This window comes from Colobus angolensis, unplaced genomic scaffold (genome assembly GCF_000951035.1).
Source record: "Colobus angolensis palliatus isolate OR3802 unplaced genomic scaffold, Cang.pa_1.0 Scaffold2, whole genome shotgun sequence".
Lineage (NCBI taxonomy): Eukaryota > Metazoa > Chordata > Mammalia > Primates > Cercopithecidae > Colobus > Colobus angolensis.
The window spans coordinates 11,693,916-11,707,660 of NW_012115154.1; the positions used below are offsets into that span (position 1 = coordinate 11,693,916).

Below are 13,745 nucleotides of genomic sequence, written 5' to 3' on the forward strand. Positions count from 1 at the left end.
GTGAGCCACCATGCCCACCGGCTAGTTTTTTAAGGATAGTTTGGTGGGCAAGGGGCTAGAGAACTGGTGCTGCTGATTGGTTGAGGATGCAATCACAGGGGTGTGGAAAACCGTCCTCAGTGCACTGAGTTGCATCTGGATGAGGGCCACAGAGGAGTCACTGATCCAGGTGGAGTCATCCTGTCATCAGAAATGGAAAAGTCTGAGAAGGTATCTTCAAAGGCCAGTCTTAGGTTCTACAAAGGTGGTTATTTACAGGGATAACTGGGGAAGTTGCAGAGCTTGTGACCTCTGGAACAATGTCTGGTAATTGTAATGCCTACATCTTAGCAGAATTCAGGCCCCTCTCATAATCCTAAACTTGTTGGACTTTTATTAGTTTTATAAAACTGGTTTAGTTTGGGGAAGGGCTATTATCATTTAAACTATATACTAAATTTCTCCCTATATTAGCTCGTCCCATGCCCAGGAATGACGAAGGGCAGTTTGGAGGTTAAAGGCACGATGGAGTTGGTGAATTCAGATCTGTTTCACCTTGGTAATTTCCTCACTGTTAAAATTTTTGCAAAGGCGGTTGCAGCGCCTCTTGTCCACACCTGCGCGCTCCCCAAGGGGTCCCTACCCACCCCGCCCCTGGCTGGGGGCCGTAGGCTGGCCCCGCCCCGCTGCGCTGGAGGGGGGCCTCTGCCACGGCAGTTTCTCTCTGAGGCTGCGCGCTATGGCGGTGGGCGGTCCCGGGCAAGTCCAGAAGCGGGGCTGCCGGTGCCGAGTTCCGGAGAACAAGCTCCTGCTGCCGCCGCTCTTCCAGAGACTGCAGCATGGGGCCGCTGCTGCGCACCGTGGAGCTCTTCTATGACGTGCTGTCCCCCTACTCCTGGCTGGGCTTCGAGGTGACGTTGGGGGGGCTGCCTCGGCGGGGCCTGGGGCATGAGGGCAGAGGGAAGAGCGAGCGCAGGGCACAGATACAGAGGTCTCGTGAAACTCCTGGCGCCGCCCACGGGGTTAGGGCAAGCAGGGAGAGCTCCAGGGCTGAAGGTCACTTTGTGCTTTTAAACGGAATAGAGTCGCTGGCTCCAACCCGAGCCTTTATATCCCGACTGCAGTTTCCCACGGTGGTGGAAAGAGGGGCGGCTCCAAACATTCGGGGAGAAATGCAGAACATGGCCACCTCTTAGCCCAACGATGGCAGTTTTGGGGAAAACTGGCCACAGGAGCGAAGATCCTGGAATAGATTTCTAGTAGGGGGGAGAGTTTTGTCAATTTCAAACCAAACAATGTAGGGTGTCCGCATAACGCCTGCTCTGCACTTAGCGCCTCCCTTCCCTTTCCCTCGGCTCTTTCACTTTTCCATCTTGCACACTGGCAATCGATCTTGACCTCTGCCCGCAGGTCCTGTGCCGGTATCAGAATATCTGGAACATCAACCTGCAGTTGCGGCCCAGCCTCATAGGAGGGATCATGAAAGACAGTGGTAGGAAGGGAGGGTCGGGGCAAGAGTGATTTCAGTGGCCCAAGAGAGCCGACCCCAGCGGGTCCTTATATTGGCACTGGCAGCTAGAAAGCTACCCTCTGCCCCGTCTCTACTAAAAATACAGAATTAGCCGGGCGTGGTGGCACATGCCTGTAAAAGACAGCTATTCGGGAGGCTGAGGTGGGAGAATCGTTTGAACCCAAGAGGCGGAGGTTGCGGTGAGCTGAGATCGCACCATTGCACTCCAGCCTGGGCAACAAGAGCGAAACAACGAGAAAAAAAAAAGAGAAGAAAAAAGAAAGCTGCCCTCTGCCCAAAACCCAGGTCGAGGTCCCCAAACCTGGAACCCTTAGGCCTTTTCTCACTTAACGTGCCCAACCTTCTCCTGGCAGGAAACAAGCCTCCAGCTCTGCTTCCCCGCAAAGGACAATACATGGCAAATGACATAAAGCTCCTGAGACACCATTTCCAGATTCCCATCCAGTTCCCCAAGGATTTCTTTGCTGTGATTATTGAAAAAGGTGAAGAGAGTGGGATGCAGACAGGGTATCCAGTGAAGAACAGAGAAGTGGGAGATTGTGGGATTGATAGGATGGAGGGGCTGCAGGAGACTAAAGCAAGTGAAGCCTGCCTTGGGAACCTCAGGATCAGCGTTGAGGGAGCTGACGGTTGCTGGGCATGAAAGGGAAGAAGAGCGGGCAAATAGGTCATGGGAACCTTGGGTGAGAGGCTGAGGGCAGAGGAGCTCTGGGGGATGTCAGAAGCAAGGAAGAGCTAGTCCTCCACCAGGAAAGCAGCAAGACGAGCCCTGCCTCTGGGTGCCTCTGCCCCACAGGAAGTTTGTCTGCCATGCGTTTCCTCACTGCCGTGAGCTTAGAGCATCCAGAGATGCTGGAGAAAGTGTCCCGGGAGCTGTGGATGCGCGTCTGGTCAAGGGTGAGTGTGGGGCTCTGGGAATCCTCTGGGAGGACCTTGGATGACTTTCTGACCTTCCCCAGAAATGTTTTCAGGGTCATGATCCTGCCCTCCCCACTACCCCAGAGGATCTACTGTCCTCCAGTCACACCCCTCTCCTTCTGAGAGGCACTGCCTTCCTGCTGAGTGTTCTCTTCTTCCTAGGATGAAGACATCACCGAGCCCCAGAGCATCCTGGCGGTGAGTGTCCTGGCTCCACCTCAACTGTACTCATAGAGAATCGGAGAAAAGTTGGCAGTTGGGGGTAAAGAATACAATAGGTCTCTTATTGCATGGAAAAGGTTATAATTACTGGGGAAGAAAGGATATCTGTGATTCAGGGGACAAATTACTGAAAAGTCAGAACTAAGGATCCTCAAAAGGATATCTCAAAGTTGAAAGGGGAAGTGCAAAAGGAACAACATATGGGTAGAATTTATTTGCTGAAGGACATCAGTGAGAGAAAAATGCTCAGTGTCGGAACCCCTGGACGGGGAGGGATGTAGTATTCACAAGTCTCCACAGACTCCAACACAAACCTCACCAACACATCCAGAGTGGAAGACAGGAGACTTTTTCCAAGAGGCTTTAAAAAGACAAAAAGAGATAACTGACTAATGCCAGGGTACATAGAAGCCTGAGTGAGAACAAATGGAAATAGTTCAAAACATTGACCAGTGAGCCACAGATAAGTAAGTTTATCTTCAGGATTAAATTAGGAAATTCAAAACAGTATTCTTCCTCTGGCTTACAAAAAAAAATAGTTGAAACCTATTCAAATGTAATATATCAAGTGGCAAATCACACAAAAGTTAAATGTATAAGGAATGGCAAATATATCTTCTACAGTCTGTATTCCTGCAAAGTACATGTGTAATTTTTAGCTTGCTTTTTTACTTCATATTTAATAATCATTTTCCGTGCCTTTTTTTTTTTTTTTTTTTTGAGACAGGGTCTGGCTCTGTCACCCAGGCTGGAGTGCAGTGGCGCAACCTCGACTCACTGCAACCTTTGCCTCCTGGGCTCAAGCTATCTTCCCACCTCAGCCTCCCGAGTAGCTAGGACTACAGGCACACACTACCATGCCCGGCTAACTTTTTTATTTTTTGTAGAGAAGGGGTTTTACCATGTTGCCCAGGCTGGTCTCGAACTCCTGAGCTCAAGAGATCTGTCTGCCTCCACCTCCCAAAATGCTGTGTTTATAGGAATGAGCCACTGTGCCTGGCCTCCATGCAATTTTTAACTCTTTGAAAGTATAGTTCTTTGTTTCTACAGAGGTTCTATTGAGTGGACTTATTTTTGTTTTACTTAACCATTTTTCTGTAAACATTTTGTGTGGTACATAATTCTCTAATTTAACCAAGTCAAAGATAGTGTCTCATTAGGACAGGCTACATGAATTCCTGGGTCCCACTTCTGATCTAGGAAGTCAAGTTGCAGTGGTTCTCAATCTTGGCTGTGAATTAAAATCACCTGGAGTACCTTGGAGCTAACCCTTTCCCCCTGGAATTGTGATGTAATTGTTCTTGTTCTTTTTTTCTTTTTTGAGACAATGTCCTGCTTTGTCACCCAGGCTGGAGTGCGGTGGCATGATCATGGCTCACTGCAGACTCAACCTCTTGGGCTCAAGTGATCTGCCATCTCAGCCTTATGAGTAGCTGGGACTTCAAGCATGTGCCACCATGCCTAATTTTTTTTTAATTTTTTTGTAGAGATGGGGGTTTCACTATGTTGCCCAGGCTGGTCTCGAACTCCTGAGCTGAAGCGGTCTCCTGCCTCAGTCTCCCAAAGTGCTGGAATTACAGGCATAAGCCACAGTGTTTGGCTCTAGTTCTAAGGGATGACCTCACGTGGAGATTTTTTAAAGCTCCTCAGGAGTTTCAAATGGGCAGCCAAGGTTAAGAACCACCTATCCCAAACTATACCCAAACCACAAACTGAAGCCTTTATCTTTCTCTTGAAGCCAGGTAGGTGGCTGCAGCCATGTGCCTTGTTACAAGGTCCTCAGGAAGTTCCACTGGAAATAGAGCCTAGCTCTTGATTTGAAAAAAGCATGAGATACTCAGGAACTCTTGAGAAGTAGGAAGGAAAGGGCCCTGGACTTGAATTCTAGAGATCTCGATATTAGTGTTGGCTCTGCTACCAACATACTGTGTAACTCTGAGCAAGTAATGTATCACCTCTGGATTCAAGCTCTTCATTTGTGAAATAAAGAGGTCTATCTAGCTGGTCTCTAAGATGTCCCCTGTTGTTAATTTCTGTGATTGACTCTGTGCCATCTACCTTTTCTACCTATCTCAAGATTTGGGAGAAAGGAAATAGTTCCTCTTGGCAAGGACAGATCTCCACTTGTGAGTGGGTAAGGGCATTGCCAGGAAAACTTGGGGGCAGAAAATAAAAAGACCAGAGTTTTCCTCTGAGATCCCCATCCAATATCATGTAGCCACAGTTGTATTCCCTACTATATTCCCTTAGGCTGCAGAGAAGGCTGGCATGTCTGCAGAACAAGCCCAGGGGCTTCTGGAAAAGATCTCAACGCCAAAGGTGAAGAACCAGCTCAAGGAGACCACTGAGGCAGCCTGCAGATACGGGGTGAGCAGCTCTTTATGTGTGTTCCCAGCCCCCATCCTGAAGATGGAGACTTGAGAATCTCTAGGTGTGAGTCCCCATGCTTTTGTGCAAAAGCTCGCCTTCCAAGTATTCTCCTCAATGCTCTTAGACAACCCTCATCTTTTCCCTTCTTTTCCTTGGGCTCAGGGAAAGCAAGGGAAGGAGATGGATAGTGAGAGAAAAGACAGCATCTTAGAAACAGGAAGGCACCTGGGGCCACGGAGCCTCTTACACCTCTTTCCTTCTGTGAACTCAGAAAAGTACTGACTCGAAGCCTTCAACCCCCGCCTAATACCTGCTCCTTTGCCTTCCTCCTTGCACTGTAACTGCTTTCTCCAGGCCTTTGGGCTGCCCATCACCGTGGCCCATGTGGATGGCCAAACCCACATGATATTTGGCTCTGACCGGATGGAGCTGCTGGCGTACCTGCTGGGTAAGTTAAAGATTCAACACTGAGCCGGGTCAGTGGCTCATGCCTGTGATCCCAGCACTTTGGGAGGCTGAGGCAGGCGGAGCATGAGGTCAGGAGATTGAGACCATCCTGGCCAACATGGTGAAACCCCATCTCTACTAAAAATAAAGATTAGCCGGACATGGTGGTGCACGCCTGTAGTCCCAGCTACTCAGGAGGCTGAGGCAGGAAAACCACTTGAACCTGGGAGGTGGAGGTTGCAGTGAGCCAAGATCACGCCACTGCACTCCAGCCTGGGTGACAAAGCAAGTACCTGCTGGGTAAGTTAAAGATTCAACACTGAACTGCCTTTAACCCCAGCTCCACCCCCACTATATCAGTTGACTGGAAGGAGGGGCTCAGAGCAAAAAATATTCTTGGTACTTCCAGCAGCAAAGCCTTATGCAGTCAGTGCTGTTCAACATTGAATGGGCAGGGGCTGTCTTCATCGCCGTAAAGAGAAGGAAGCCTTCTGTACCTTGAAGCCAAGCAAGGGTCTTATTAGAAAACCCCTGGGACCTTGTGGGACCAACTCCTGCCAGCACACCTGAGAACAGTGTGCAGAGTCTGTTACTTCCTTCATCCAGGAGAGAAGTGGATGGGCCCTGTGCCTCCAGCGGTGAATGCCAGACTTTAAGATTGCCCGGAGGAAGCAAACTCTTCGTATAAAAACAGCAGGCCATCTGCTTAACCCCAGCTCCACCATAAGGCCCTGGGACTTGGATTTCTCTATCTGATAGAGGTATTTTCTGTGGCCCTGGGAGCTGTCTGTCTTTCCCCTACCCCCAAGGATGCCAGGAAGGGGTCCACCATTAGCCATGTGGCAACCTTTACTTCTATGCCTCACAAGTGCCTTTCAGAGAGCCCCCACTCTGCTTTCCCACAAAATAAACCTAATGCCTTCAGGCAAAATGTTTCTGTGTCTGTATCTGCCCTGGTGTATTCTCATTCCTGGGGTCACATCCTGCCTACTCTAGGGATAGGTGAAGGAGAGCTCTTTTGGTACTTCCAGCCAGACCAGCCATCCAGCCCTCCTTGGGCAGCTTGTGCAGTGGAAGAAGTGAGAATAGTCCCCCATTCTCTCACACAGAAACTCCCCTGGTCTCTCTATCAGCAACAGAAAACCAAGCCAGATGGACTTTGCAACTAACCAGTTTGGGATTTACTGTCTTCTGACCAGCCACAGTGACTGAGATGGGGCTGGGACCAGAAGCCCAGTGGGAGTGAACAGCGGAGGGAACCAGAGTCTGGCTGAGCTTGTGCCCAGATATTTAAACTGCATCCAGCCACATCTGCAGGACCAGGGCAAGGCAGTACTGGGAAACTGGCTGGAGTTGCTGGGGATTGGAGAAGTTGCATAACTTTTCATAGATACCTCCCTTAACCCTCAGTGCAGATTCTGAGAAAACTCCAAGGCTTCTCTGCCTAACCTAGTATAACCCCTGTTCCCTGCTACATACATGTAACTTTTCCATTCCCCCAGTAATTGATCCAAAGTCCCTGCCTCTAGCTGTGCCCATTGTGCAACAATCAAAATCCCTTGTTTCAATAGTATTTTGACTTCCTTGAGAATACTCTGTATTTGGAAGCTGAAACCTCACTTGGACCCATTGTTGGGAACCAAATACAGAGCCTTACATAGACCAGAGGAGTTTCATCCCTCCCTCTGGGTCTGGCTCTTCCATACTCCATTTTCCCCTTTTATCTCTCATTACTTTCTGTTTTCCTCTCTCACCTTTCCCATGCCTCTAGCATCCTCCAGGATTTAAAATCAACTTTACCCAGCTTATCTGTGAAGTAATGGCAAAAGAACATCTCCAGATTAAGTACTCCTTTTATTCAAAGGAGTTTCATGGGATGTACAGCTAGTATAAAATAAAAATATGGGAAGATGTCCAATCTTAAAAATCATAAGGACAAATTGAGACAAAACTAAGCTGCCCAGAGCAGGGTGAGTGGAACCAGTTTTATGAATAAAGATGCTTGTCTCAGCACTATTTGTTGATATCAAAAATTGTGAACAACTTAAACACCTATTAGGAGGAGAATAATAAATCATGACAGATTCAGGAGATAATGTTTTACAGCCATCAAAAATTGTCTTTTTTGAGGGCTGGCATGGTGGCTCACACCTATAATGCCAACACTTTGGGAGGCCAAGGCAAGTGGATCACCTGAGGTCAGGAGTTCGAGACCAGCCTGGCTAACATGGTAAAACCCTGTTTCTACTAAAAATACAAAAAATTAACCAGGCATGGTGGCACGTGCTGTTAATCCCAGCTACTCAGGAGGCTGAGGCAGGAGAATCAGTTGAACCCGGGAGGCAGAAGTTGCGGTGAGCTGAGATCATGCCATTGCACTCCAGCTTGGGCAACAAGAGCGAAACTCTGTCTCAAAAAAAATAATAATAATTGTATTTGTGAAGAATTGTTAAGAACATTGGAAATTCTTGGGATATAATATTGATTGGAAAAAGATGAAACTATATAGTATGATCTCAATGTCTTGATGAATAAAAACAATACAGAGGACATTATTCTGAGATAAAATATATCAAAATCTTTCCATTTTATTTGTATACTTTTAAAATTTTTCATTCTTTAAAATGTATTCTGATACACAAAATAATAAAAATGAAAAATAAAAAATTTGGCTGGGCTCAGTGGCTCATGCCTGTAATCCCAGCACTTTGGGAAGCTGAGGCAGGTGGATCACTTGAGGTCAGCAGTTTGAGACCAGCCTGACCAACATGGTGAAACCCAGTCTCTACTAAAAATACAAAAAGTAAGCTGTTTGTAGTGGTTCACGCCTGCAATCCCAGGTACTCAGGAGGCTTAGGTGGGAGAATTGCTTGAACCCAGGAGGCGGAGGTTGCAGTGAGCTGAGATCAGGTCATCGCACTCCAGCCTGGGCAACAGAGTAAGACTATCTCAAAAAAAAAAAAAAAAAAGATTGTGGATTCACATTGCAGTACAACTGTGCATCTTGCCCACTGATTTCTAAATGTATTATTAACTACTTAACTTAACCCTGAATCTTTTCCCAGTCTTAATGGGATAATGTTTTATTGTAGATGCATATTTCCTGCCTCTACTCAGTCTTTCTTTGAAGACTTTATCATCCTATTTTCTGAATCCAGTGGCTGACTTTAATCTTCTCTGGAGGAGCTAGATAGTTTCTAGACTAATGCTTACACTCATGATCCAGATTTTAATTTCTGAAATCCTTCTTCCAAATAGAATCAAAACAGGAAAGGGGAAAGCCTCTCAAAGCAACTGTCTGTGAATAATGGAACACTCTTCTTCTAATCCAAGGCGGGTTTCATACTTTTTCTTAGTTTCTTGCCCTCTTCCCTTCTGATCAATAATTGTAATGTAATATGAAATTTGTAATTGTGCCAATACTCAGATTCAGTACTGAACTACTTTCTTGCATTGTAATTCAAATTCCAAGGTTAACAACTAGCTTTATGTTTCCAAAACAATCTTATTGTATCTGTATTTTCTTAGGTGAAGTTTCCAGACATGATTTTTTTTTAACAGAACCAAACACATGGTAATTTAAAAAAATAACGCATGCATGTGGTAAAAACAGTGAAAGCAAGGTATCAAGTAAGAAGTGAAGAGTCCTCCCTTTCTCATTCTCATTCCTACTCTCTATTTTTAGATATCTGTTCTGTAAGCTGTAATACAGAGAGATTCCATATACTCTTCACATACTTTCCCCAGTGGTAACATCTTGCATAACTATAGAACAACAACACAATAAAAAAATTGACATTGATATAATCCATACATCTTATTCAGATTTCACCAGTTTAACACATGCTCATTGTGTGTCTGTATTTAGTTCTACATAATTTTATCACATGTAGGCTAATGACCACCACCACAGCCAGGATACAAAACATCTTCAGCATAAAGATTTCTCATGCTACCCTTTGATAGCCACAGCCACCTCCCTCCCTCCCGTACTTCCCTAACCCTTGGCAATCACTAATCTGTTCTTTATATCTTGTCATTTCAAAAATACTATATAAATGGAATCAGATTTTATTTCAGCACAATTCCTTTGAGAGCCATCCAAGGTTTTGACATGTATCAAGAGTTTATTCCTTTTTATTGCTGAATAGTATTAATATTCTATAGTATGGATATAACACAGTTTTTTTAAACATTCACCTGTTGAAGGACACTTGGATTGTTTTCAGTTTCAGGTTCTTACAAATAAGCTACTCTATGCGTTCATGTACAGGTTTTTATTTTCATTTCTCTGGGTAAATGCTTAGGAGCACAACCACTGGGTCCCATGGTAAGTGCATGTTTACTTTTAGAAGAAACTGTCAAGGCTGAGTGCAGAGTGCATGGTGGCTCCCATCTGTAATCCCAGCACATTGGGAGGCCAAGGCAGAAGGATGACTTGAGCCCAGGAGTTCAAGACCAGCCTGGGCAACATGGCAAAACCTCATCTCCAAAAAAAAAAAAAAAAAAGGCCAGACACGGTGATGTGTGCCTGCGGTCCCAGCTAATTGGGAGGCTAAGGTGGATCACTTGAACCTGTGAGGCGGAGGTTGAAGTGAGCTATGATCACACCACTGCACTCCAGCTTGGGCGACAGAGCCAGACCCTGTCTCAAAAAACAAAAACAACAACAAACAAAAAAAGAAAGAAAGAAAGAAACCACCATACTGTTTTCCAGAGTAGCTGGTTTCACTTTTCCACCAGCAACGCATGAGTGACCCAGTTTGTCCACAGCCTCACCAGCATTTAGTGTTACTAATGTTTCTTACTTTAATCATTCTGATAGGTGGGTAGTGATAGCTCATTGTGACTTTTAATTTGCATCTCCCCAATGACTAATGAACATCTTTTCATGTGCTACTTGCCATCTGTATGTGGTCGTCAGTAAAATGTCTGTTCATGTCTTTTGCCTACTTTCTAATTAGACTCCTTTGAAAATTTCTCGTGTTGTTTTTAACAGTAGATTTTAAAAGAATTTACAAACTGTAAAAATACATTTTTGAGACAATGGGGAAAATGATATGGAGTGAATATTAGGTGATATTAAAGAATTAATGTGAATTTCATTATGTGATAATAGCTGAGTGACTGTGCACAAAAAAAAGTTTTCATTGGTTGTAATTCATTTTGAAATATTTAGGATAGGGCCCGGTGTGCTGGCTCACACCTGTAATCCCAGCACTTTGGGAGGCTGACGTAGACAGATCACAAGGTCAAGAGATTGAGACCATCCTGGCCAACATGGTGAAACTTCATCTCTACTAAAAATACAAAAGTTAGCTGAGCATGGTGGCATGCACCTGTAGTCCCAACTACTTGGGAGGCTGAGGCAGGAGAATGGCTTGAACCCGGTAGGCGGAGGTTGCAGTGAGGCGAGATCACAGCAGTGCAGCAATGCACTCCAGCCTGGCAACAGAGCAAGACTCTGTCTCAAAATATATATATTTAGGATAGAAATGACGATGCTTTTTAAAATGTGGGAGATCAGAAGAAATAGATGAAACGAGTGACAAGATGTTAATTATCTTTAAAGCTGAGTGATGGCTACATGGGGAGTTATTTATACTATCCTCTATTATGTGTATTGAGATAGTTCTGTAATAAAAATGTTTTTTTTAAAAAAGAATGTAAACCCACAGGTTGGTAAGATTATATTTTTTAAGGTTAAGAAAATATTTTTAAACCATACATCTGATAAGAGGTTAATATCCAAAATATAAAAGAAACTCAATAGCAAGAAAACAAATCACCCAACTGAAAAACGATTGCAGGATGAGAACAGACATTTCTCAAATGAAGACATACAAGTGGCCAACAGGTTTATGAAAAATGTTCAACAACTAATCATCAGGGAAATGCAAATCAAAATTACAATGAGATAGCACCTCCCATCTTGTTATAATGACTATTATTAAAAAGCTGAACAATAACTGTTAGTGATAATGTGGAGAAAAGGGTTGGCAGGAATAGAAATTAGTACAGCCATTGTGGACAATAGTATGCAGGTTCCTCTAAAAGCTAAAAAGGGATCTACCATATGATCCAGCATTCCCGTTTCTGAGTATATCTCCAAAAGAAATGAAATCAGTATATCAAAGAGATATCTTGCTCTTACTCACAATAGCCAAAATATGAAGTCAACCTAAGTGTCCATCAATAAATGAATGGTTAGGCTGGGCGTAATGGCTCACGCCTGTAATCCCAACACTTTGGGAAGCCTAGGTGGGTGGATTGCTTGAGCCCAGGAGTTCGAGACCAGCCTGGGCAATATGTCAAAACCTCATCTCTATTTTATTTTAATTAAATTTTAAATAAATAACCCAAATGAATGGTTTAAAAAATGTGATGTGTATAATACACAGTCATGCATTGCTTAATGATGGGGATATGTTCTGAGAAATGCATTATTAGGCAATTTTGTAATTGTGTGAACATCATGGAGTATACAGAACATACACAAACCAAGATGGTATAGCCTACTACACAAATAGACTATGTGGTATTGCCTATTGCTCCTAGGCTATAAACCTGTACAGCTTGTTAGTGCACTGAGTACTGTAGGCAATTGTAACACAAATCACTAGGCAATAAGAATTTTTCGGCTTCATTATAATCTTATGGGACCACCGTCCTATATGTAGTCTGGTGGAAACATTGTTATGTGGTGCATGACTGTATATACAGATACACACACACACACACACGCACACACACAATGGAATATTATTTAGTCTAAAAAAGGAAGAAATTCTGTCATTTGCAACTACACAGAGGAATCTGAAATAAAATAAGCCAGGCACGGAAAGACGGGTTCAAGCAATTCTCCTGCCTCAGCCTCCCGAGTAGCTGGAACTACAGGCGCGTGCCACCATGCCCAGCTACTTTTTGTATTTTTAGTAGAGACAGGGTTTCGCTATGTTGGCCAGGCTGGTCTCGAACTTCTGACCTCATGATCCACCTGCCTTGGCCTCCCAAAGTGCTGGGATTATAGGCGTGAGCCTTGCCCAGCACATACATTAGTACTTTTTCAGATACTGTCTTCTTCTTCTTTCTTCTTTTTTCTTTCTTTTTTTTTCAAAGACAGGATCTTGCCTTGTCACACAGGTGGGAGTGTAGTGGCACAGTCATAGTTTTCTGCAACCTCGAACTCTTGGGCTCAGACAATCCTCCCCCATCAGCCTCCCAAAGAGCTAGGATTACAGGCAGGCAACGCTGCACCTGGCTAATTTGTAATGTTTTTTGTGTGTAGAGACAGGGTCTCACTATGTTGCCCAGGCTGTCAGATACTGTCTTTAATTGTTATTTAATTATTTCATATGCATGTCTTATCTCTCTGTCCATATCAGAAAATCCTGGAGACCACAATCAAATATGTTACCTCTCCTGGGTAGATGCCCTTAGAAGTTAGCACAGGGCTATGTACAATGTAGTTACAAACAAATGCTCCATGGTGAAATCAGGTCCCAGTGACAAGATGGTGCCCCGCGCTGGTCCCACACACAGTTGTACACACTACAGGCAGACTCAGACTCACTTTGGCTGTAGTTCCCCAAGCTGGAGGAGCAGGGTGGGAAAGGGGTGATATACTTGAGTTTATTTTCACCAATTTACAGATTAGAAACCGAAGCTCAGAAAGGTTAAGTAACTCGTCCAAGGTCACATTGCTAGTAAGTGGTAGAAATGAGATTTGAAAACCAGGGTTGGCCAAAACACATGTGCATAACTGCACGGCCTCCTGTTTGCTAGTATTTACAGGAATATCCATGTGGGACTCTGCTGTCACTATCGGTAGACATTTCTAACAAACACAATGCTCTTTTTGTTGTTGTTACTTAGCAACAACCACACTCAATTTCTCAAATTCCAGAAGCTTTTTGGGCTTAATGCTGAATATCTGAGCTAGACTGACTGCCTCAACCCCATTGTTCACTCAGTTCTTGTTTAGTGAGCTTTGTACAATATTAAAAGTAGTTGATGGGATGATTGCATGTATTTATTCTTACATACTGGAGGCTTTATTATTTGTTGAAAGCATTTCCATCTAGAAAATATCAATGTTGCTCACCTATGTCATGATAAACCATTTATCCACCTTCCTTACACATTTTGTAGAAGCTGTGACTAAGGCAATTTCTGAAGGGGAAAACACACCCAGCTGAATTAAAAGGTCAAGGTTCTGAGTTTCCTTCTAACTAAAGAAATCATGTACTTCCTCTGAGCTTGTTTCCTCCTCTGTAAA

General features: G+C 44.4%; 1 protein-coding gene across 7 annotated transcripts; it reads left to right on the top strand.

The window, feature by feature from the left end:
* The first annotated feature begins 711 nt into the window (after window positions 1-711).
* Window positions 712-6,398, top strand: GSTK1 (glutathione S-transferase kappa 1). 7 transcript variants are annotated; one of them, XM_011941357.1, is made up of 8 exons: window positions 712-890; window positions 1,390-1,471; window positions 1,864-1,992; window positions 2,307-2,407; window positions 2,591-2,626; window positions 4,901-5,017; window positions 5,375-5,472; window positions 6,074-6,398. In XM_011941357.1, exons 1-8 carry the CDS (start codon window positions 819-821, stop codon window positions 6,153-6,155), a joined length of 717 nt encoding a protein of 238 aa, XP_011796747.1. In that variant the 5' UTR covers window positions 712-818; the 3' UTR covers window positions 6,156-6,398. The 7 variants fall into 7 exon arrangements, with proteins under 7 accessions (XP_011796747.1, XP_011796748.1, XP_011796749.1 ...); XM_011941358.1 differs by having other exon boundaries at window positions 6,077-6,398; XM_011941359.1 differs by having other exon boundaries at window positions 5,375-5,468.
* Window positions 6,399-13,745: the final 7,347 nt, after the last annotated feature.

Excerpts from the sequence above, each read along its gene's own strand:
- GSTK1 (XM_011941357.1), top strand. The coding sequence starts at position 819 with ATGGGGCCGCTGCTGCGCACCGTGGAGCTCTTCTATGACGTGCTGTCC. Across the intron at positions 891-1,389 it reads ACTCCTGGCTGGGCTTCGAG|GTCCTGTGCCGGTATCAGAA; the intron begins GTGACGTTGGGG and ends CTCTGCCCGCAG. Across the intron at positions 2,408-2,590 it reads GGATGCGCGTCTGGTCAAGG|GATGAAGACATCACCGAGCC; the intron begins GTGAGTGTGGGG and ends TCTTCTTCCTAG.